The following is a 25,880-nucleotide window of genomic DNA, read 5'->3' on the forward strand; positions in this document are numbered from 1 at the left end:
GGGATGTCCCAGCCCCGGGGCTGCGGCCGTCCCGGGCCCCGGCGGTGAGAGCGCGGCCAGGACCGGGCGAGGCGCCGGCGGAGAGCGGTAAGGCCGGGGGGACGTGGGGGAGGCGGCGGCTGTTGTCCGGCCGGGCCCCGCCGCGGCTGCAAGCCCGGCCCAGGGCGCCCCGAGCCCCGCAGAAAGCAGCAAGCCTGCGTTTCCCTTCGCCTTTTTCAAAAAGCCACCACCGCGGTGGAGGTGCAGAGACAGTCGAGACATTTTATGATGCCAGGCAGCGCAGAGCCCTCTTGCCATTATTTTCAAGAATATTACATCTTTTTAAAAATCTTACTTAATTCTGCAGAATTAACTAGAGCTTCATGCTTCCTCAGGCTCACTAAAAACGCATATGTCTCAGCAAACTTTCTAGGGATACTAATTTCTGTGATCACTTTTCTAAAGCCCTACCTGTATTAAGAGCTACGAAATCTCTGTTTGGTCTTTCTTACACTCGTGTCTGATCAAGGAGATACAAGAGTTCCTGGAACTTTACTAGAGTCTATATAAAATAAATACTTCAAAGATTCTGCAAAAAACTCATTTAAAAAATAACCTAGCGCTTATGAGTGCCTTCGTGTAAGCATTAAATATTTACAGTATGATCTAACTACTCTTTTTCATGGGCAGAATGAGTCACATTTATTAAGAGGTGACTCTGTTGAAGGGCTGTTCGAGACAATGCGCCCGCACACATGTGAGCACGCACAGTATGAGCGCTTTTCGGTAGTGATTGGATTAAGGGAAAATAAGGTGAGGCCGCTGTTAAGGGAAGCAACAACAAAAGCAGTGCTCTCTTTCAATAATTACATTCCACATCTATGACAGAACTTTAAAAAGCACAAAGAGCAATCCACAAACAACAGGACTAAAATTCTTGGTAATCCAGAAAGAAAATTTGTACTTCTCGTAACTAAAAGAGCTATCTTTTGCCAAAACTTGAAAAAAGTTACACAGCAGCAAAACATACATAATCTTTTGAAGTTTCCTGCAGCACTTGATAGTATTTCAAAACAAAAGTTCTCCAAGAGCTAATTAAGATACTCTCATTCTGAAGTGCTGCTTTAGTCATCCATTCCCTTCAGTAAAAAAAGTATTTCCTTTTCAGAAGAATGAACTAGTGCTGCAGCCAAAATTTCACCACAATTTTAAGTGGACAAAAAAGCTGAGTATAGAATGCTTTATAAGAGAAGTATCTAAAGCAATTAATTGGTTTCTGTCAGTGTGGCACTGCTTAGGACGGAATCAAGTAACCAGTGGCAAAAACCCTAAACTCATTCCCCCCATAGGTTTGGAGGTAAACTTTTCAACTTAGTTTTACATTGTGTTTTCGTAAGTGAAACTGCATGCAATTATGTGTCAGCCCTTCCCTATCCCCTATTATACTTACTTTAAAACTTAAAACTTTAAAGCTTTTCCTAATACATGTGGTAGGCACACTACCTTGCTGTATTTTCACTGTGAATTACTGTTTCCTTTTACAAAACTGAAGAACACTGTTCCAAGTTTTTCACAGCAGTACTCTATCTAGAAATCAAACTACATGAGTTAATTCTAAAAGAAAACATGTAGCAAAATGCAAGTCCCTCTCCTTAGAAAAGAGAAAAAATAAATGCCATTAAATATGAAGACTACTTGAAAAATTGACAGGATGGATTAATGCAAGTCCATGCAAGAGACTTTGGGAGAGGGAGTAAGAACAGAGCATGAGCTCTGAGAAAAAGGGCAGGGAGTAAGAAAGAAAGCAGCTTCAGAAAATTCATTCTTATCTATCTTATCACAACGGTGTTGTGAAATCCAGATCATATTACTGGCCTGGTACCTGGAACATGCCAGCTAACTCTTAAGTCCACAAACACTGACTATCAAGGACTCTACAGAAGCAAAAACTAATGTTTGTTAACAAAAAAGCAAAACCAAACCCTCTGATCTTTTCATAGTGGGACTTTACATTTTTGACACCCTTGTTCCATTTGCTTCTGTAATCCAATTAAAAAGTAAAACTGCATTAATCTAAAAACCCCTCTTAATTTCAAAGACAAAAGTATTAAAGAAACAGTGAAGATCAGTTGCTATTTTTTTCATGATTCTTTAGAATGAACAATTATCAAACTATGTGTGAATTCACAACCAAATAAAATAGTTTATCTTTTCCAGAATAAATGCTGTAATAGCTAAGGCTCTGCCTTTTGTGAGCGTGCCTTCATTGGTGTCTAAATGCTTCAGGAATCTACACAGAAGGTACCACAGCACATAAGGTATGAGGAAAAGCCAGCCCATCAAATGACTGCTAGCCCCATCATATTAAATGTGACCAGCACACAAGAACTGATTAACCCACAGAACTGAATTTTGTAACAGAGCGATTTAGAGCAACAAAATAAATGCATCTGTATGCAGGATATCACTGCTGACTTTTTTCTTCTAAGTCAAAACAACGATACTGGGAAATGTCAGAAAATACCAGCGTTGTGCAAAAGTGCGTATCTCATCCTTCTTATATCTGTGGGTTTTTTTTCTATCTGGGTATTTTTAAAAGGCTCTGAAGTACCAGTTTAATCATGGTGCATTCAATTCTGGCATTTTAGACCAGCCCACACTTGTAATGATCCAGCCTCTAGACTATAAACCCTTGAGTCTGAGCAATTCACAAGGATGGGAATAAGTTGTGAGCGTTGGGCCTATCCACTCCTTAATGAAATGAAAGTCACCTATTACCAAAAAAACCACCCCCAAAATACTGCACAAATAAAACCATATACAGAAGATAGAGTGAAATAACAAGTAAGCCCTCCAATTCTGGAATTAACTTCCTAAGGAATATAATACTCTGGGAGCCTTTCTAGGGAGCTTGAGTGACAGTGATAGAAAGTGCCAGCAGTTTGTTATAAAAACAACAGTTGTTATCCCAAAGATACAATGACTTATTCTGACAGCTTACTGAGCACTCCTGGTTAAGTGTGAAAAGTCACATCGGAAAAGTACAATGATCATCATAACTGAAGCCTGATCAGCTGAAAATGCCTCCTGAATTCCTGAGCTGTGACATACCAGCCTCTAAAAATCTGTTCTAGCTTTCTGAATTTGAGAATTGCTGCTATCTTCATCATATACCAGGTTCTGATGTATTAGCTCCTCAAACCAAATTGGTAGTATTTTTTCTTAATTAGATTAATTTTGCAATAAATTCAACTATACTGCAATTCAAATAGTTACTGAAGTCCCCAGAAATCCCCTCTTACAACATCCTAGTTTTAGCACAGAAAATTGCCTTCTCTGTAAAGCAGTCTCCAAGGGTAGACAGTGTCACATATCACTTGTACAAAAGCTGCATTTATATACTCGGTGCATCACACTTTCATACCTACAGACCACTATGTATAGAAAAACAAGAGCAGCTGCAAGAAGCAATTGAACTGCTTTTACGTAATGGCTTCTTTTAAGTTCCTTATCTGTAGCAGTAACCCAGACCAGTGCAATTTAAGATACAAAATTTATATTCTGGTATGAAACCCACACAACTATTTTCCACATTTGTCTTAGTTAAGGTTTTCCACACAAGATTTACACAGATGATTATTTTGCTTCTGTGTTTCTCCAAAATGCTGTAGTATAGGTGATGCCTTCCTCCAGTGTGAAAACATTTCCTCCTTGAACTGACTTGTAATCCAAAGTAAAGGGTAATAGAGTTCAGTGCTCAGCCACCATCCAGTGCTCTTCTTACTGCCTCAGCTCTTTTTTTTGCAGAACACTGAAATCAGCATAGGTGTAAAGAGAACAAACTCCCAGAGACAGGATGCAGATCTCTCAATGGTTGAAAGACACAACATTGCAAAACCACTTTAGAACTAGATGCAACAGTGCTGACAGTATATACTCAGGCTTTTATAAACACCTTTCCTTCCAGAGTAATACTGCAAATGTCTATTTTATGAACAAATTTCATCCAACAAAAAACAGCCATAGCATTGAAAGGCTACTGGTAGGATTTTCAAATAGGCTTAATGATACTTCATTGTGTTGTTATTACAAGTCATATTTTTCATCTGATGGAGACATACCTTCGTTCTCTTCTGTACGCAAAAACCCAAATGAAGCATAGCATCAGAACCAGCAAATAATGAAAAGAGGTATAGATGTTGGAATATCCATAATGGGATGTGTATTTTGTTACAACTAGCTTTTAAAAAAAAGCCATAGTGCTGACATTGCAACCTTTAATGCTTTCTTAAGGCAAGCTGATTGCAAAAAAAAAAAAAAAAAAAAAAAAAAAAAAAAAAAAAAAAAAAAAAAAAAAAAAGAGTCAGTATTTGCCAAACAGTAATACTTTGCACATAGAAATACTTTATCATTTCAGGATTATGACAGTGATTAAATTATAGGATGTGGAAACCTATAGGTAAGGTTACCATTATAGATGGTAAAATACTTGAATCTTGTTGAAATACCACATATATTTCAAGATACTTGTAGCAATCAAAAGGTAAAATATTTTGACTAACCAAAAGTCCTATATAAGCATGACAGGGTACTGCACAGAAGAATATTTCAAAGCAAAGCCAAAGAAAGATTATATTTACTTAAGGGACAGGAAATGCTGAAATGTCTGATAGCCCTTTCAGAAAGTTTTTTTCCTCTTTTTTCACCAGATCATGGGAACATCCTCAGTTGGGCAAGCAATGAATGAGCAAACAATCCAACTTATTATTACTTACTTCCCATTATATACACAGGCAGGCTAACATTTGGTCTACAAACTGAAATTTTAACCAAAGCACTTATGCTGGCTAGGAGTATGCAAAATACTATGATTATAACCCACCCAACGATGCCACCAGAAGTCTTCACACAGATGCAGTTATACTGGTGAAAGATAAACAGGAAAAAAAAATTGGTTTTACCTGAATAAAGTAATATATACTGCCAAGTAGGGAAAACATACACAAAATGCATTTTAGGTGCCTCTGTACTAGGGCAGGTTTGTCCCAAGTCGACTCCCAAGAACAGTGAGTGCTTTTACAAGTGCACTAGTCTTGAACAGCCAGAATCTAGAAATGAAATTACTTCAAACTTATATACTTCTTCTGATTATAAGCTCTATTTGACCTTTAATCGAAATGACATGTATCTTTCTACATGTGCTTTTCTCACTTCTCCCATTTTTTGTTTGTATGCTTGTTGAACTTCTGTCAGCGTGCACAAGGATAAAAGACAGACATGCTGTACTTCCAGTAATTTAAGAAAATTCACATCAAACCTGCAAGCATGCTTTTATATCATGTAGTTTTGTGCAATGGCAAATGAAAAGTCCACAGCTACCTAAGTGGAATTTTGCACTGGGAATGAATATGGCCCCAGCAATACAGTTCCCTCCCAGTCCACTGCAGAAGAGCTACTGGTAGAGGGAGCGAGCGAGCAAGAAGGGGGCCAAGCCAGAGAAATGGGAAGAACTGAGTGATCAGCAACAGCACTAGTTAACTACAGAGGGTGTGAGCAATTACTTGGCGTAAGTGCAACAGAAGAAAACTGAAAGCTAGTGTGTTAGACATCAAATAAATGAGATTTTCCTCTCCCATGGGAAGGAATTCTGATGTCCTAAGAATCTGATGGTCTCCTACTTAAAAAGGGGAAGATATTAAAAAGCATTAAGTCCTTCCTTAAAACTGTTTTGCTGGCTTCCCTCCCCACTTCCTCCAGCAAGCTTTCTTCTCCCTGAAAGAGTAATCATTGAGAGCTGTTCAGACAAGCATGTTGGTTACAAACTTCATTTGAATCCAACTGCAGAAAAGAAATGCCATTTATGTTATGTAGTCCAGCACAATATGCAACAAATAGGCCTCATTCTGAACACCTTTTTACTGAACAAGTACAGACAATAAAAGACTTAAGAGACTCTGCAGGAAGGACATCTGAAGACAGTATGGTTCTTGTTTCCATTTGTACAGGAGCATTCTGTTACCAACGTACTTTTCCTTCCAATGTTTTTTCTTCTAGGAAGAATACCTTAGAAAAGGTGATATACAGGCACAGACATGAGGAGCACTTCAGCACGGTCTAATCATGCTGATGTCCTTCACTGATGGCTCACCTTCTGCAGACAGTGGCCAAACACTGCAACAGGCTTCCTGCAGAAGGGGATGATGTCCCAAGGCATCTGGACAATGCCCTTAACATGCTTTAACTTGCTCAGCCCAGAATTGGTCAGGCAGTTGGACTAGATGATCGTTTTAGGTCCCTTCAACTGAAACAGTCTGTTCTACTCTATTTTGAAAGACGTTTGAACTGATAGGTTAAGATGAGGCTGATGAACTCTGTGCTATTTCTTAAACAATTATTAAAAAAAAGTGGAGAGAAATCAAACTGTCCTAATTTGCTCTGTATTTCTTCAGGCTGGAAAGAATGCGCACCCCAAATCCTGTGTTCAGTTAAAAGACATGAAATGCTGGGACAAAGACTCAAGTGAATGCTGAGGAAAAAATTAGTTTCTTTCCAGTGGTCACAATAATTACAGGGTGGTTTTTTTGGGAGGGGAGAAGTTATTTGAATGCAAACACTGAAATAAAACCCATTTTACACCTATATGCAAGAGACATTTGCAAAAAGAGTCCATCTGTGGAGAAATACAAGGCCTGGAAAACCGCCAGGGTTTCCAAGTATGACCTGCTGTGCAAATGCTGATTATGCAAGTTAAAGCTGTCTGGGGTGAATTTATGTTCCCTGTTTTCCACGGCTCCAAATAACATTCCTTTACTTACAGAAACGATGTCAAACTCCAAACTTTTATCTGACAAGTTTTCAAGATTCTTGACAAGTTCTGTAAAGCACAATTCCTTTCTGTTTGCAGAATGAAAATGAGTTTATTCCAAATGAGAAACTGAAGCAAAAATGTATATCCAAAAATTTTAAGAAGGATCAAATCCTGATCACTTTTGTTTGAACATTTACAGAAACTTCTATGGTTTATTTCAAAAGAACAGAAGAATGTGGATGACTGACAACCATATCTCTTCTCAGTATGAAAATTATTTAAGCATGCATATCCATCATGATCTTGAAACTCTAAAAAAAAAAACTTTCTTACAAGCCAGCAGCTGCCTACAATCATAGAACAGTTCAGATTGGATGGGACCTCACCTTCGTCTTACAAAGCAAGACTAATTTCAACATTCGATCAGGCTGCTCAGGGACTTGCTTAAATCAAAACTTTACATATTTCAAGGAATAGAGATTTCACCACCTCTTTGGGTGATTGCTTCAATCCTTGGTCACCCTCATTGTGAAATGCTTTTTTTCTAAAACCCAAAATGCATTTTTCCTGAGGCAGTTTGTATCCATTGACCATTATACTTTCACTGCACTTCCAGAAAGAAGCCATCTTCTCTACAAACACCCATTATGTAACTGAAGACAGCAGTAAGATGTCTCCTTCACATTCTGGGGGCTAGCTCTTGCTGATGCTCCTCACACATCGTGTCTGCCAGCCTCTAGCTATCCATGCTGGTTGTGCTTAGCTCGACTCTTTCCAGTTTTTCACAGCTGTTATCATCATTTCCCTGTACTAAAGATGACCAAACAGTAAGGGGGCAGTTATTTAAACAGTGAATGGTTATTCCATGTGAAGTGCTTTACAAAGAAAAATGTGATGGTGATACCACCTTGGTTTTAAAAAGTATCAAGCAGGCTTCTATACACTGAAAAAGCTCCATACTGCATCTCCCCTCCATTTTATTTCCGAAAACTAGGTCACATATACACACCCTTGTTAAAATTCAACAAGAAGCTGTTGGAAATACACGATATCAAAGTGCTGTTCAAGCAGCTGGAAGAGTGGCTGTGACAAGGGCATCCCTGGCCACAGTGACAATGCTAAGCTCACGCTTCCAAGGTGACTGTTGCCTAAAAGTTCTGGTAGTGACTTGTTTGTAAAGAGATTGTGATGGCCTCGGCCTCCACCTTGAATGTGAATTTGCTCTGAGAACCCAGCGTAATTTCACCAAAGAGGCACTGTTGCAGTGTGTCAGTAAACACCACAGGCTAATTCTAACAGCCAGGGGTCATCTTCATCCACTGTGCACGCAGGCACGTGTTCTTCCCCTTCCCTGAAGGGACTCTGAAGGGAAATGACCAAGCTGAGAGTGCAGACAATGTCTCCAGTGAGCATCACAATAAATATTTTAGTTGTTAATTCTACTAGTCTGGAAAAACAACAGATTTTATTGCCTATATTTGGGCAGTAGTTTTAAATTTATAATTATTAAGGACTAATGTAGAGTAAGGGGTTCTTTGTAGTTTGGTTTGGGTTTTTTTTAACTACAAGGTTCAATACTGCTGACTAAAGTAAAATTGTTACATTTCACCTAAGATATGTCTCCTGCAATATACATGGTTATAAAATAACTGCAAATGAGCTATTTGATATTTTTAGAACATATTTTAACAGCACATAACAACTTACATTCTGTTTACATTTAAAAGTTAATTTTCATTTCTTACTGTTACAATATAATTCATATTTAAATGAAAACACCAATCTTAGAAACTTTTGTGGTACTTGCCTGGAAGAAAGGACTCTTCAAATCCTGGTATTTGTTAGTTAGTTTCTTGTGGTTCTTGGCAGGCTTTAGGTAAACTAGTAACTACTAACTGCAGCCCTGGCCGTACAACTAGTCCCCTTGATGTCCCCTTCAGCCAGCATAAGTTCATGCTGGACAATAAAAACACCTCATTTGTACACAGACATACTAGTTACTATGTAATAGTTTATAAGTTTTAGAACAGATTACCAGTTGTAAGTTTGCATTGATTTCCTATTTGTTACTTACTGTTGAATTTGTTTTAAAACAGATTTTTAAGAGTTCTTTGCAGAAGAATATCTGATCAGAACGAGAGGATCATGATGACAACAAGATTCATCTGTCTAATGCTAATAGCTGTTGCGGGAGCTACTGCAAGCAAAACGCAGGAATTTGAAGGCAATGAGGAGGAAACAGAGCAAGAGTTCATTTATATGAACAGATACAAGCGTTCCAGTGACACACAGGACAAATGCACTTACACCTTTATTGTACCTCAGCAGAGAGTGACAGGTGCCATTTGTGTTAATTCTAAGGAGCCTGAAGTTCTACTTGAAAATAGGGTAAACAAACAAGAACTACAGTTACTTAACAATGAACTACTCAAACAAAAGAGACAAATAGAAACTCTCCAGCAACTGGTAGAGGTGGATGGTGGGATTGTGAATGAGGTTAAACTCTTAAGAAAAGAGAGCAGAAATATGAATTCTCGTGTCACACAACTCTATATGCAGTTACTACATGAAATTATCCGAAAACGTGACAACGCCTTAGAACTTTCTCAGCTTGAGAATAAGATTCTGAACCAAACTGCAGATATGTTGCAGCTTGCAAACAAATACAAAGACTTAGAGCACAAGTACCAACATTTGATGTCAATTGCCAATAATCAGTCAATAATAATTGCCCAACTGGAAGAACACTGTCAAAGAATGCCATCCGTAAAGCCACTGCCACAAACTCCACAGCCACCAAACAAAGTCTACCAGCCTCCTACTTACAATCGCATTATTAACCAGATATCGACTAATGAGATTCAGAGTGATCAGAACTTAAAGGTTCTGCCACCAACCTTACCAACCATGCCTGCAGTTACTAGTATTCCGACTTCAACTGATAAACCATCTGGTAAGTAATATTATTGATATGTCTACATTAGTTTATGCTAATATGCAGTGCACATTTTAATTGTAGTATCCAAAATGCATACAGAATTCATTTGTTCAGCAAAATAAATGCAAATGAATTTTATTCTGAGATTTCTTAGATTTGACATTATCTAGTGTATTTTTGAGATACATGTTGTAGTACAAGCACAGAAAGAAAAACATGAATTCTGAATGTCCAAGATTCAGATACACTAGCCCCACAGATTTTTCTCATGTTACTCTGCCAAGACAAACCCATGGTTTGTTACAGGTAAGAGATAAAGGAGCTGCAGAAAAATCTTACTAATCAACAGTCATCTATATTTTATTCACCTGTGCCCAAGACCAAAATTTTAGAACTCGGGATGTCTGAAGGGGTTTGACACTTTACATAAACATTTATGAAGTTATTACAAGCTTATTGATCTAGTTTGTGGTAATTTTTGTGCTTGTGTAACTCAAAAGGGAATATGTACCTGCTCTGTACCTCACACAGGGCACTTGTGCTCTAAGACAGGAACAAAGGGAAGCAAGTGATGGAACAGTGAGGGATTACAGCCCTCATTAAGAGTCCTAAGAGTTCTGTCATAAGCAAGATTAGAGGCATATGAAATCACATCAGAGATCAGTTGATCTATATGATAAAGAAATAACAGGTAAAGAATCCAGTGTCACCTGTGGTCCCACATATTTAAAAAAATAGTTCAAGTATTATATGTGCCATACAAGATGAGTCTGTTCTTCAGTGTGTGGGCAACAAGTCCTTGCTTCAGAAAAAAGATAGGGGACCCAGAGACATCTGAAACTAAGACTTGGAACAGAGTATGGCCTGTGAACTGCACTCAAAATATATTTCAAGCTATTTACAACATACTCCAAATAACATTGTCAAACTCTTTAGAATTACTAAATAATGCAATTGACACATAAAAGAACCCCCCACAGACTTATTTCTTAATGGAAATACCCACAATGAAAGAAACTTGAGCAGGTGTTTCAGACTAAAGCACAGTCTTTAAAACATTTTGCTACAAAGCAGTTACTTCACCATATTGCCAGAGATGAACTCGCCAAAGTGTGCACTGTGGCATGCAGAACCTCAGCCAAAAATAACAGGATTCTAATGTTCTAGGTAAAAAAAGGAAAATCAGGTCTATAACATTTTGACTTTGATCTCAATGCAGGTTCAAGCTTAGTACAGTATTTCCCCATCTTTCTGTAAGTGAAATATCCTTAAAGAGTTCTTTTAAGATTCTTCCCCTTCCTGTTAAGGCTCTTCTGAAAACTCATTAACTGATCACATCCTCCTCGTGCTTGTAAGTACCCAAACTGCAGCCGAGACTTCACCATCATACAGCAGAATGGAAGAATTACTTCATGTGCACTGTACTTCTGCTGATCTGTCCTCATACAGCCTTTTCCTTTTTTGCAAAGGACACATGCATGTTGACTCATGACCAACTTGCAGCCCTGTAGATCCTCACCTGAGGAAGTGCTGCTTATCTGCTATTTTTCATGTTCATCTCCAGAGTTCCCTTCCAACATCCATGAGTCTAAGATAAGATTTGACATCTGCTACTCATCCCTTATTTATGTAACTTATCAGAAAAAGAAGTTTCACATTTCTTCTGCACAAATCCGTTATAATGGTAATTTCTAGCCTTATTTTCTCATTTGCATCAGTTTGATTTGTTTAAGCAAATTTCCAACAACTGAAGTTAAGCTATTTAATCTTTCATTTCCAGGGTATCCTCTTCTCCTCACATTTCTTTTGGGGCAAGGAACATTTAATACCTTTTCCTCATCCTCAAGAGTGTTCTCCACTCACAAAGCACATCTCAAACAAAATCCCTCCCCACGATTAATGCCGTAAATGATGCTTCAGCCGGGTGTCTGGAATGGACTAGGAAAAACCCACAAAAACACCCCCACCCCCAAACCAGCACTCCACAAAAGAAACAAAACCCACAACCACAACTGCCCAGCCACTGGAAAAAATATCCACCTATATTATATACAGTCCTTTCTGTATAATTTTTGCCAAAACTCCTGGCTGTACTAACCACCTGATTGCAGCCAGCCTGTGCAATGAAAACTGAAGCAAAATGGAAGGAAATTATGAAATGCTTTCTCAGTTTAAGCTGTGGACAGCACTCCTTCCTTACAGAGGAGCAGACCAGTGTTTTCCCTTGACTTTAGACTTACTAGAGTCTTACTGCTCTCAGTAGCTTTATTTTATTTTGTGCATTTTGTCCACACTGTTGTTTTTGTGTGGTGTTTTGTTGTTTGCTTTTTGGGGGGTGTTGTTTTGTTAAAACCAAACTAACAAACCCTCCACACAACCGGACATGCCTAACTCTGAGCTAGCATCTACTTTGAGCTGAAAGGTGACGGTTTAGCAAGGTCACATTCTTACCATTTTCCCTAGCTGCCTTCTACAATAGCAAAATCCACTGCAGTGTCCTCAGAGTCTCTTATAACTTGTAAACTCTCCACTTGGACTAATTGTCTAAAGCATTTTCTCTGCACACTCTCTGAATCTGCTGACATCTGTTAAAAGTTCATTTTGTTTTTCTTTTCACTCTCCTTCCGTAAGAATCATGGCTTTCATTATTTCACAATCAAGATTAGCTACACTGCTTTCCATTTCACATTTTCAATCAGTTCTCCCCTACTTACTAGGTTCAAATGTAATATATTGCATGGGGTTTTTTTCATTCTCTGTTTTAGGTATCTATGAAAAACCTATCCCTAAGAAATTCCAAAAACTTGCTATGTAATTTATCTGCTGTATTCTTCTCCCAACAGCTAGACAGTTGGAAGTTGGTATCTCACTGAAAGAGGTAGGCAGTGTCAAAACCCAAACACTTAATTATGCACATAAACTGTGTAGAAGTGAGACTTAATTTTAAAAATAAATCTTGTATTTCCCTTCCATTTGTATTTATTATTTTAAACTAATTAAAAGCTGCATGGATCCACACTTCCAGCTCCCCATGAAGCACTATGTAGGGATACTGAGTCTCACTAAATCCCTAAAAGACATATATAAGAGCATGAAATATCTCATTTCTGTAAAACATATGGTGTGAAAATATCAGTGCAAAGCAGAATTAAGTGAATCTCCTAATTCATACGAGCAATTACATGGACCTGTTGAATTGGGTCCACAGGAAGACCACAACAGTCATCAGAAGGCTGGATCAATTTTGATCAACAAGAAAGGCTGAGAGAGTTGGGGGGGTTCAGCTGGAGAAGGCTCTGGGGAGACCTTAGAGTGGCCTCCCAGGGCTGAAAGGGGCTATAGGGAAGAGGGGAGGGACTCTAATAGCGACTGTAGCAACAGGACAAGGGGTGATGGTTTTAAACTAAAAGAGTGTAGATTCAGACTAGCTGTAAGGAAGAAGGTTTTTTATGATGAGGATGATGGAACACTGGCACAGGTTGCCCTGAGAGGTGATCAACGCCCCTCCCTGGAAGCATCCAAGGCCAGGCTGGATGGGCTCCGAGCAGCCTGACCCAGTGGGAGATGTCCCTGCTCACTGCAGGGGGGTTGGACTCGATCACCTTTTAAGGTCCTTTCCAACCCAGACCATTCTATGATTGCATGATAATCCTAGCCGCCTCCTCTTTTTTTTTTTTTTTAGTTACACATTTAAAAAAACATTTGAGAAAATAAATTGTTTCATACAACTTAATTGTTCAAGTCAAGAAATAAAATACGATTAGAGAATTTTTTTAAGAATCCAAACAGAATTAATGACTGCTGAAGACAGAAATTAAGGAGAGGCAGGACAACAAAGACAGGGTTGGGAAGAATAATCATGTGGTTTGGGTTAGCAAAATTACAGACACACTTTTAAAAATGTATTTCACATTCTTCAACTCTGCATGGATGGGTGCAAATCCAAACAACACAATACACCCCACACCATCAGCTATCAAACCTGCTCTGGTCTCCATGTAACATAAATGTGTGGTCTCTTCATTACACAGCTCTCTCTCCATCCTGTACATCCAAATACTACAAAAGGATTTTTGTAGTTCAAGGTGTTTGTGCAGTGAACAAGCAGTGGTCAGATTACAAAGGCACTACTCCTCAGAGGTCTGCTTGACGCCCCAGAGGCGATTTTATCAAACCACCTCTGAAAGGCAGAATGCTCGCACTTTTTCAAGGGAAGATTAAGACGACCCTTGTTTGTAAAGCATGTTAATACTTCAGAAGGAAGATACACATTTAATATTACAAAAACACTAATTACCAGACAGATCTAGTAAAAGAACTATCCTTTTCTCCTAACAACAGCATATACACTATAGAGGAAGTTTACACAATTGCTGCCTAATTTTTTATTTTTTTTTTTTTTTTCCCCCCCAAAAAAAAGGGCAGTGTGTGTTATTGCTGGCCAACCAGTAATATGGCTGGCACAGTCACATCTACCTCAGTCAAAAAACAGGAATCTGAACTAGAGAGCATAAGAACTGCCATAGAAATTAAACAACTTAGAGATTTCTGTACACATCACTTACCATAAAGTGCTCATCTTTTTTTCAACATGAATATTTTTGAAACAACCTACTTTATAAGTTACTTGTAATTTAAAATCTTCAGCACAGTGACTCTTTCTGCAATGCCTTTATACAGTACTACTATACCAGACCCCTATGCCTACACTCAGAGGAAGGTATTATTATGATCTAAAGCAAGATGGTCATTTACAAGTATTTCTCTGTCATGTTTGAAGTGTCTTTCCCTACATGCTATTATAATTGACTGTGTAGTGTGCTTTCTCCATATTCACAAAGGTAAGCCAAAACAACCAGCCATATAACAAAAATGTGTCAAGATTTGAGAGGCAAGGCATAGAAGAAGAGCGTCTTGTCAAAAATTTATTAGGAATATTTCACCAGACATATCATAGTCTATTGCCTCTAATATGATAAAGGCTAATGACTACAGAACACAACACTGGCAGTAAATCATAAAAACATGATGTAGATAAAGAACCCCAGTCTCACAGTAAAATGCTCTAAAGAAACTGAAAGAATGCATTCTAAGAGGTCGGCATCATCACTGGATATAAAGTAATTTTAGATGTACACACTTCAGAGTAGACAAGTTAATTTCTCTGCAAGGACTAATGTATTCTCTGATCCATGCATTTCCCAGGAAGTCTTACTTTGAGGCATAAAAAACACGCCAGTGTTCCTGTTGCTGGTTCTTTGCAAAAATGAAGCAATATGAAAAAAAAAAACCCACCTTGGTTTTGATTCTAAGTAGGAGAATTTGCAATTTTATCCTAAATTGCTTACCTCTAATTCTTTTTTGTGCATTCTTGTTTCCCACTCATACCCAAAAGAATAAGTTGGGCAAGTTTAATTCTGTCTGCAGAATACTGAGCATGTACACAACACTTAAATTCTACAGAAAAATAAATTTTAAAAAATTGGTTAATAACCAGTAAGTCACATAACGTTGACACCAGAGATTGTTCAGAGTACCTACAATTGTATTTTACACTATTCTACTATGCAAAATATTAATTCCAAGTAAAATTTCTACAGCCCTCTTCAGGAACACTGCTCCTTAAGACTTGCTTGAAAGAGCTAAAAGCCCAATGAGAGACTTCCTGATGAAATGGCATAGCTGTGACACTTAACAGCTCCTTTCTTGGAGCTACTGCCCCGAGGTTTGGGGTGGGATGGAGGGCTATGACACACCAAACACCCAACAAATTTGCATGCATTAATGCTTACCTACGAGTTTTAATATGCCAATGCAAAAAGCAGATGTAGTTTATCTACAACGGGTTTTAGTCTATAACATCAAAAAGTTTAGCACACGGGGTCAATAATTCAAGTAGATCTGAAACAAGTTGGCAGAGTGTAGCATATGACACACAACAGGACAAACACTGTTAGGTGAAGCACTGCTACATTTTCTGTATAAAATAGGGGAATAGCTTACAAAAATATCCCGCTTTGTCTAAATTTGCTAGTGCACCATTGGAAGATGCCTAGATGCAAGACAAATGAAAGCTGGACTTGAAAACTGCATGAATTTGATTCATCATCCTTACCCAACAAATCTTTTTCCGGGATCAAAACACTTGGTAGCCAGTTATACCAACTATGAAATGTATGTTTTCTTGTGTAATTTCTCTAGAAGACATTATTCCTAGAAAAACATGCACACAAACCAGTTTATCATACACTACCAGGTAAAACTTGCAGGTAAATGTTTTATCCCCGTGCTGTGTTATAAAAAACAAAGTTAAATAATAGACAGCAAACTGTAATGCTAAGGTTAATGCCGCATTAATATTCAGTGTATGCTAATTTTATATGGCCACACACTTTTTCAAAAAAGGCATTAGTAGTATACACAAATATACATAATAACATAAGACAAACAGTATATATTCATACTGATAATTATGGCTTAATGAAGCAGCTGGTTTAAACTGGTAAATCCTTTAGGTGAAGCAATGCAGATTTTGTACCATCAAGTAAAACCTTTGGATAGGAGCAGTGGACAAAGTTAAAATAAGAAATGCTGACATGTAATCTGAAAAATATTATTTAAACAGGGCACAGAAATATTAGGCCAATACATGTAGCAAGGCCAAGCCAAATGTGTGTCTGTGTGTATGTATATGTGCTTCTAAACAGATATTACTACTTAAGAAACAACAACAAAAACAAAGAACTAGAAAGTTGGGGTTTTATAGCAAGATCTGCTATAACAGTCTATCAGAAAGTTGGGAGGCACAAAATAGCAGAATATTGTAACACTGATGCATAAAGTGTTAACTGAAAAGGAAAAATGTTTTCAAGTATCATAGAGACTATTGAAGGATACACTACTGCAGACTCAGAACTATCCATGCATCCAAAAAAAAAAGACTTTGAGAAGACCAGGAAATATTGTCATGGTTAGATCGCTTGATAAGAGCAGCACTGGACAGCAGACAACGTAATTCAAAGCACTAAGTCATGTCCAAATCAGGAAATAAGAACGTACATTCCCTCAGGTTAAATATAAAGACACTTTGAAATCTTAAGAATGACTTGCAAAAGGAATAAAAGGCATAATAAATCTGATTTCCATCTAACAGATCAAGAACAGGAAGCCTGACTAAAAGGTTATAGGGAAAGAAAAAGTAAGGCAACAGTAGAAAATCTGAATTAATTTTGCTGTGAGTATTCACTGAGGGGACACTTTGACGAGCCTGTGTTGACTACGTTCGCGTCAAGGAGGCTAGATCTACCTCAAACTGAAGTGTGGGTAGAAGAGGGTACAAAGCCAATGAAAGAAGCGAATACTGACAAACTGGGGTAAAGCACATTCCCCAAGAGTTCTAAAGGAAAGTGAACATGAAACAATTAACTGCTACGTATCCTCTCACCAGGAATTGCCTTGCTGCGAGAACACTGAAAGGCAGCAAATGTGACACTGAAAAAAAATATTTTTTTTTTAATTTCCACTAATTGATAGAAAATATGCTAGGAACAGTAGAACAAGCAGCAAACAAATCTGAATCATGTCCCATCATCCAATCACCTTGAATAAAAATGAACGTGCTTTTTGTAATACCAGTTCTGTATCACTTTTGGAGATATTTGAAGGGCTTGGTGTCTGTGCAGAGTTCCGGTTCATACCCAGTCCGTGTTTACTTCCAAAAAACACCGACCAGGTTTCTTACTAAAAGCGTTTAAATGAAGCTGCTACAAAGTACAAAGAAAGAGCCTCACATAAATAGCCCATAAAAATCCCTTAAAGTGTTTTTTTCATGAGGCAGAATTAGACATGGTGTCTTATGGAGATCTGTGCTGGAGCCAGTTGTCTTCAGAACGTTCCCTTTCATTTCTGATGCCAGATGCCAGACTACACAGTTCAGTCAAAATTTTGGAAAGTTAGTATCCGACCAAAAAAACACCTGTCATGGAAAAGGAGTAGCAATCTCTGCTTTGAAGTATTTATAATAATTTATTTTCATCTTAAAGCACTTTCAGGGAAAAGAATCCTGTTCAGTAGAGCACTGTTGCCATGTGGCCTACAAGGAATTGTAAATTCAAAAATCTAAAAGCTGTAGATCCCACATCATAAACTGATATATATTTATTTTTCTGAAGACAAAAATCAAAGATCTGTGGTTGACTATTTCAGGAGTTTCTTCAATATTGACTGAACTGACATGGGGTTTTTTGGTTTTAGTAAGTACTTCTATGTACATATTGTGATAAAATAAACAAGAGCAGTTTAAATTACCAGTAGTCAGTACATTTGTTGTCTTCCACCTCTCATAAGAAGCCATGCAACTGTGTCACAGAATACCACATCTACAGCTAAACTGCCAGAAATCTGAACAGTTGCCCACAATGGAAGCGGAGAAGGGGCTTAGAAACAGCACTCTAGGTACAGTCTGTGAGTATGAGTAAGGAACCAAGAACAACACAGCATGGCCACAGACCAGAAAACTGGATTGCCTCTTGGTACACTGACTTTTTGATTAACTAGTTAAAAAGACCAAAAAGCCCCAAACCCCCGGAACACTGAGACTGTTTCTATAAAACTCATTCACTAACTCATTTTCCAAGTACAAGGCTAACTACCATTACCAGTGTTAGACAGTGAATTATCAAAAAGGGAAGATGAACTGAAATTAATTAAAAGAGAAGTTACTCTTGCCAGCAGCATATGCTTCAGTAAGACTCATGAGAAGATCTGACAAGCCTTCTTCCTTCAGTGGGGGGAAAATTCTTCTCATTTATCTAAAATTTATCTATGTAAGTGGGCACTCCATGTTACAAATCTTAATTTCTATTTTATGTCATCATTTATTCAGGTGACAACAGCAATACCTCCATTCTTAATTTATGTTGCTGGTTCCACTGTTAATGTCAATGCCAATGACATTTTTTGGGATTTAAAAAGCCGAATTTCTCAAAGACAGAAAGAAAGTCAAACTTACCATTTTTCTTTCTGAGGGAAATTGTTAATAGTTATCTATGGAGTCATTAATATTTCGTTTCTTTGAAGAGATGATCAATGTTATAAATGCAGCTGCCTAAAATAAAATACAATTTTAAATAAAGATCTACCTTTGTCAGTGATTCATTTGATATGTTCCAGAAATAAAGTTTCAATAAATGAATGTTTGAAAACACTCAGGGGACACTGTACCTTCAGTAAGAGGAAAAATTAACTATTCTGCAGAAGCAAATCTACTGTAAAAAGTTACCAACTTGGATACTGCCCTGCATTAAAGATGTGCTCAGCTGCGTTCTGATGCAGAATCCTTCTGTTTTGGCACAGGGCCCTGGAGGGACTGTCTACAGGCATTAGAAGATGGCCATGATACAAGCTCCATCTATCTTGTAAAACCTGAAAACACAAACCAGCTTATGCAGGTCTGGTGTGACCAGCGGCATGACCCCGGCGGCTGGACGGTCATTCAGAGACGGCTGGACGGGTCTGTCAACTTCTTCAGGAACTGGGAGACGTACAAGGTTAGGACAAGCGAGCAGTTTGATGTTTTCTACCCTCTAAAAATTATTGGTAAGGTTAATTTAAAGGCTGATTTTAGAGTCTGCCCAACAGCTTACCTGAAGAGGAACTTTTGGTTTACCCTTCTAGAAGAGGAAGTCCCTAAATTAAATTACTATTCTACTTAGGAATACACTCTGATTTACCACTAAAACAGATGCACAATATTAACATGCTTCTCTTGCTTCCTTTACAGCAAGGATTTGGTAATATAGATGGAGAATATTGGCTTGGATTAGAAAATATTTATTGGTTAACAAATCAGGGCAACTACAAACTGCTCATAACAATGGAAGACTGGTCAGGTCGAAAAGTATTTGCTGAGTATGCCAGCTTCAGGCTGGAGCCAGAAAGCGAGTATTACAAGTTGCGACTGGGGCGCTACAATGGCAACGCGGGAGACTCCTTCACTTGGCACAACGGCAAACAGTTCACCACGCTGGACCGGGACCATGATGTCTACACAGGTACAAGGCCTCTTCCAGCTGCCTCACCTTTTGTGCCCTCCTCCCCCTCCCTTCTTTAAAAAAGGGAAAATACAGTCATACACACTCACGAAAAAAAAATTACATTTTAAGGATTTGTCAGTAACTTATGAAGCACAAACAGGTGTCAGCCCTTACATGCACTAACACCAAAACAAAAATTCTCACTGAAATATTTACCGTTTCTGTAAAATATGCTGGGGGGGGTGTTACTTGAGAAAGTAATGCAAACAAACTTTCCGGCAAGGGAGAGTACACTAGTGAGTCTGTCTGCAGAACCCACCTGCAGAGCTGGTTCCTGAAGCAGCTTAAGTTCACCTTGTACCACGTGGTATCTACGTGTTAAACTCACAGTGCTTGGCTAGCTTGCTGCAAGGCTTTTCATTTACTCCTGAGACTGACTCAGACCTTTCTTTTGCAGGCAATTGTGCTCATTACCAGAAGGGGGGATGGTGGTACAACGCGTGTGCTCACTCCAATCTCAATGGTGTGTGGTATCGTGGGGGACACTACCGCAGCCGGTACCAGGATGGCGTCTACTGGGCGGAATTCCGCGGGGGATCATACTCACTGAAGAAAGTTGTTATGATGATAAGACCTAACCCCAACACATTCCACTGAAATAATTCTCTTGGTTTGCTTTCTTGTTCTAAAAATCACATAAAGCTATGATGTTACTACCTGGAATTATCTTTTCAGAAATGAGGAATGTAAAATATTGTACATTTATTGCTAAGATGTGAGGGCCTGTATATTGTACTTTCAAGAATCATTCCAGCAAAAAAGCGCTGAAGAAAAAAAGGAACTGAATTGACATAACATTCAAAACACTTCTTGATACTAAAAGTAGTTATATTAAGCCTTTTAGAACTGGCAGTTTAGATGGACTGTAGATAAACTTTCTGGTTTTTATTCCCTGTAAATTAAGTTTGGATGGTAAAAATACTGCCACAACATTTAAATATTTTTGTATGTTATGTATAAATATTCTCAAATATAGGAAATATTACAAACTGTACAGCAAGAGTATTATTATTATTATGAGCAAGCATTTGACACAGGAAATCATATCCTTTGAACTGTGTAGCTGGTATATGTACATTAGTGTGATTATTCTGATTTAATCTTTGTTACCTGCCATGAATAAAGTTAGTACTATATAATTTGATTTTGAGAGTAGATACTGAAACCATTACTGTCATGATAAAGCAAGTCTTTCCCCTTCACTTTGAGCATTTTAATAATCTGCTCCTATAAATTAAAATTCATATTTGATTAAAATATTTTAGATTAAAAACACTAATGATTTTTCTTACCAAAATGAAGTAGCTACCTGCATACGGAAATTATTCCAGATCTGCAACAGATGTAACACGCTGTACAGCCAGCACGTTATACGACACAACTGTCACAGTATTTTGTACCTGACTTCAGTCATTACCTGCTGTGTCGCCTCTATAACCAGAAATGGCTGGATATAAATTAAAGGGACTATCCAACTTTGCAGGCAAATGATGGATGCCAATATATAAGTAATTTAATATCCTTAGCCCATAGATAAAAAAATATATAAATAAGTTACCTGTAGCCAAGAGAAGTTATATTTACCATATTTCACAATTATAGCACATTACTGTCAAATAATTAAATAGATTTACTCATCTATATTTAGAGGTCAGTCACAACTATGAAATACGGATTGGGATAATTCTAATATTCTTCTGAGGTAGGTTTCTAGAACAGATTGCTGTAACACCCATTTCAAAACAGCAACTACTATGAAAACTGCAAGTTAAAGAATGCGTGTAAGAGGGAGAGCAAAAGCCTACAGTAAGCCTGTGCATTTGTGTGCATGTGCTTGCACACTTTTTCCCTTATTACCTCATCACTTTACAACAGTATGATGTGCGTTAAACTGACGTGTGATGTAGCATGTGTTGTATATAAATGAAAGTAGGGTTTTTAATATATTACATTACCCCTGTAATATTGTAATCCTTTAATAAAGCAACACATGTTATTTTGACATGTTCGGATTTCATCCTGTTTTAATTGAGATTACTCAGAGCAAAGAATATATAATCACTAGTAGCTCCATGATTCAGATCAGCTCTGGTACACAACCACTGTTAACGCGTGTCTAGTGTCTGATATTGCAACGTCAAAAGCAAAGCAATTTCAGCTCAGAAAAATACTGAATTCCCACACATCCCAAGGAAGAAGAACTTCTTGTAGGTTCTATAAAAACCCCAGAATTTTCAAACACTATTTGAGGTTTATCTTCTATTGGTTTACCTACTGGGCTCTGGAAAACAATTAAGTTTTATGTAAGAAATATTCAATGCATCGACTGGCTCTAGAGCCTGGCCACATCGCTCTAACAGTTAGGACTGTAGCATTAAGGTAGTAAAATTCCTTAAAATTCATTTTGGGTGATAGGGCAGTGTGGATAGAACAAGAAAGTTTGCATATCTACACTTAGATTTAACAAACTCACTAGCAAAAAGAAGTTGAACATCAGAACAGTTTAGAAAAAATGGAGGAGAGATAAAAAGACTGTGCTGTTACATCACTGCCCAAGAGTGATGTTCACAACAAGAGCTGTGGCTCAGCTGGCTGACAAAAAAAGACTGAGGACATCCAACACATTCAAACCAACTGGTGGTGGGAAGGAGAAAGAGGAAAGGATGCAGAAAACAAGGTCCAAGTGAACAAGAATATACGTCCAGTTGTACCTAACGAGTTAGTTCCTATCACATTTAAAAAGCTGTATTTACATCATCATAAAATACTCTGCAAAACTGTTGTAGGGCAATGTTTTAAACATACAGGTTTACTGAAATTAAAGGCACTGGAAGAAGCTGTCCCTGTTTCCACAGAGATGCTATTCAGGAAGGTATTTACCAAACAGAACTTTGCTTGGCTCAGCATGGACCATCGAAGCAAGACAAGAGTAGGGACCATATCATTATTTCATAATTTAGCTAAAGCTTGGTAGATAAGACATCTAGAAAATGGAAAACAAAACCCAAACCCACATCCCAGTGCTTAACACAGCATTTTTTTTTTCTTAAAATCTGAATTAAATAATTTTTAATAAACCCAGCGGCTGGCACATCAGAAACAATTAAACATAGGGAATTTGGAACTTACACAGTGAAACAAGTGATTGGCAAGTATACTGGCAGAATCACAGATCTGCAAAATTTCACTATGCCTTTTTTTTTTCCCCACATTCACACAACAGAACTCAGTTGGCATTAGATCCACCATTTCACTGCTGTAGACTGTGAAAGGCCTTAGTCATTCCTGTTTCTCTATTTCCAGTTCTTTCAATTACATTCTTGTTTCATCACTCTCCAAAGCAGTACATCTCTGACAACAGTAGGCTGTCTAAAAATCACATATCAAGTATTTTCCTATCATTAGCAAAAGCACTTGAGGTGAGTTTACACAGAAGAGACCTGCAGCACAATGAGGAGAGTTGTAATAGCTTCAATTCTCCTGTACTGCTCCTTCATTTCAAAAAGTGCTGTAGAAATAGTCCTGGGACTGCAAACCTCATCAAAACTTAGGTTGCTCTTCTAACTTTTAAAAACATCTCTACCTTTTTCAGAAGTTAACAGTAAAGAAAATGCTGTTAACTAATGCTTTATCTGTGTACCAGGAACTAAACAGTGGGGCTCCACCTACAGCATTTAGGCAAAAGGCCAGCTCCCAAGATTTAAGTTAATTCAGAATACAACTCTTGGTTGCATCTCTCATAAGACTTCTCTCCTGAAACCTCTATTATCATTCAAAGAATTATGCCCATTGTTATATGCCAAGAAAAAAACAACAAAACAAACCATCACAGCTCAGCGAAACCTGTAGACTGTAACAGAACATAACCATCTTTGTCCTTTCTAACATAGATACAACCGAAAAGATCACCTACAGTGAAGAAAGGAAAAAGCTGTAGCTACCCACTGCACCCACGAACGTTCAAATCAATGTGGCTCCTATTTTTTCTTAGATCATGCTGTGGCTCAATGCTTCCAACAGCTCAGACCACAGCCTTGCCAATCTCAAGGTTTTTTCCTTTCTTTTTTTTTTTTTTTAAAAAAAACCCCAACTTTGGAAGATCTGTCTGAAAACAAACTGTTGGATGTTTTAACACAGTAGCTCCAAATATAGTAAAGGAATATATTAATCTCTCATATCTTGAGGTTGTAAACATACCAGTTGTCTCCTATATTCATCAGGTCACACAATGGTCACACAGAGGTTCAAGTGCACCTCTCGGGAAGCAGGGAAAACCTCCTTTAAAAGAGCAGCAGCAACACTGCTTACCAGAGTGCCTGGACAACTTAAGCAGTTGTTTAACACCCCAGCACGTTCTCCAGCGCAGCTCAACCAACCTCAGACCGCCCCAGAGGGAATGAGAACTGACACCTCCTAACTAACAGTCTTGCAGTGGGAGAAGAGGCTCTACAGCATTAAACATGAGCCCCGTGAACGCTGCAAGTCCTCAGACCATCACTCTCATTCGGTGATTTCACTACTTACTGCTAACATAGATCGATCAGTCTACTTGTTCATTTAAGCAGATTGAAGAAGTTTTTCCAAACCTGATACTGTCTAACCCAAGATATTTATTCACTGAAACAAGTCCCCTTTGAATAGACTCTTCTGATAAGTTAAACATTCCTTCTAACCTGAAATTATTTTCAAAGAAGTTTCAATAACTTACACCAATTTTTCAACACATTTTTTAAAGTATAGCCGTTAGGGACAGCTGTCAAATTTATTTAATAAGTAGTATTTTACATAAGCAGTGCTGACTGTATTTGTGCTGGGACTCATGCTGTTCAACACATTCATAAGTGACCTGAAAATCAGAGTGAACAACGGAATGAAAATCTGCTGATGATATTAACTAAGCGATGGGAGTGAAGAGAAGGGCTGACAGAGGAACTGCAGAAGAATCTGAGACAGAGTGCTTGGACAGTAAGATAAAATATGAAAACAAACAAACAAAAAAAAGATCTATAGACAGTGACACATACAGGGGAAAAAAAAAAAAAGTCCTGACTTTCCATATCAAATGAAAAGAGCAAGTTATTGCCAATAAAGGCAAGATCTTGGGATTACAATAAATAGTTCCTGAAAACAATTTGCTTTTATGATTGCTATTATACTTTGAGCTAACAGAATGTTAGGAATTAAGCAGAACACACAAAAAACTTTCTGTATATATCTAACATAAGCTTCTACCTTGAATTTTGTGTGCAGTCTACGTGCGCTCTCTTCCCCTAAAAAAGGATACAGAACTGAAACGCTGCCACAGAAGGTTGTCAAGGATGCCAAGTGGCATGGATTTCTTCTGAACTATATGCACCAAATCAACAGAATAAATGGCGAAAAAGCTGAAGGAATGAAGATTCTAAAAAGCCTACTGCAAACTAGATTAAGCTACAGATTTAGTTTGAGTGCTTACACATCCACATAAAGGGTTTTTTTGTAGTCCCTTGTATACTTTAAGACTACATATAAGCTTGAGGTGCTAAAAAGTCTATGCAAAAAGTAAAGAGTCTTCCTCATATATCCTTCTGAAATTCTGTGAGTATGTCAGGCATACTCATCACAATGATGAGAAGCCTCCTTGGAATCAACACAGCTGTCTAAGAACTGTTATGTATCATTCCTAGAATACTTAAATTTTCTTCTCAGATGTGTGGCTGTAATTATAGATCATTAACTTGAATAACAGCCAGTACTTTAAGTAAAGGTGTATTTCACATTTGATATTGTGGAGTTCATGTGGCTCAAGCACAAGGCAGAATGATGTTACAAGAGGAAAAAAGTTGCATTAGAAGTGGAGTTTGTAGTTGTTCCAATACTTTAAAATGTTTAAGACATCTCTTTATGGTGTATTCTGTTACTTATAACTGTGTCAAACATGAGTGACTTGTGCCGAATATCTGTGATGGGAATTCCAGACTTAGTTTGATTTTTTTTAAAATATATTTTTTCTGGAAGTCATTTACAAAAGGTTCAGAACAATTACTTCAGCAGGACCATGCTTTGCATACGTGGACTGCTA

The 25,880-nt window shown here is 37.9% G+C and overlaps 2 protein-coding genes across 2 annotated transcripts in view; one reads left to right on the forward strand and one right to left on the reverse strand.

Moving 5' to 3' along the window:
- Nucleotides 1-25,880, reverse strand: part of RALGPS1 (Ral GEF with PH domain and SH3 binding motif 1) — a 100,862-nt gene that overhangs the window by 45,148 nt on the left and 29,834 nt on the right. The gene's annotated exons all lie outside the window — the stretch shown is intronic.
- On the forward strand, nucleotides 7-21,815 carry ANGPTL2 (angiopoietin like 2). Its single transcript, XM_026860225.1, has 5 exons — nucleotides 7-87; nucleotides 8,884-9,740; nucleotides 19,080-19,273; nucleotides 19,507-19,777; nucleotides 20,217-21,815. The coding sequence occupies exons 2-5, from the start codon at nucleotides 8,933-8,935 to the stop codon at nucleotides 20,414-20,416; spliced, it is 1,473 nt and encodes a 490-aa protein (XP_026716026.1). The 5' UTR covers nucleotides 7-87; nucleotides 8,884-8,932; the 3' UTR covers nucleotides 20,417-21,815.

The sequence above is a fragment of the Athene cunicularia genome (assembly GCF_003259725.1).
Source record: "Athene cunicularia isolate RWA chromosome 17 unlocalized genomic scaffold, athCun1 chr17_part1, whole genome shotgun sequence".
NCBI lineage: Eukaryota > Metazoa > Chordata > Aves > Strigiformes > Strigidae > Athene > Athene cunicularia.

What these genes read in the sequence shown, in the direction of transcription:
- ANGPTL2 (XM_026860225.1), top strand. Translation starts at nt 8,933, where the DNA reads ATGATGACAACAAGATTCATCTGTCTAATGCTAATAGCTGTTGCGGGA. An exon ending in GGAACTGGGAGACGTACAAG is followed by an intron (nt 19,274 to 19,506) that starts GTTAGGACAAGC and finishes CTTCCTTTACAG; the next exon opens with CAAGGATTTGGTAATATAGA. An exon ending in GGACCATGATGTCTACACAG is followed by an intron (nt 19,778 to 20,216) that starts GTACAAGGCCTC and finishes TTTCTTTTGCAG; the next exon opens with GCAATTGTGCTCATTACCAG.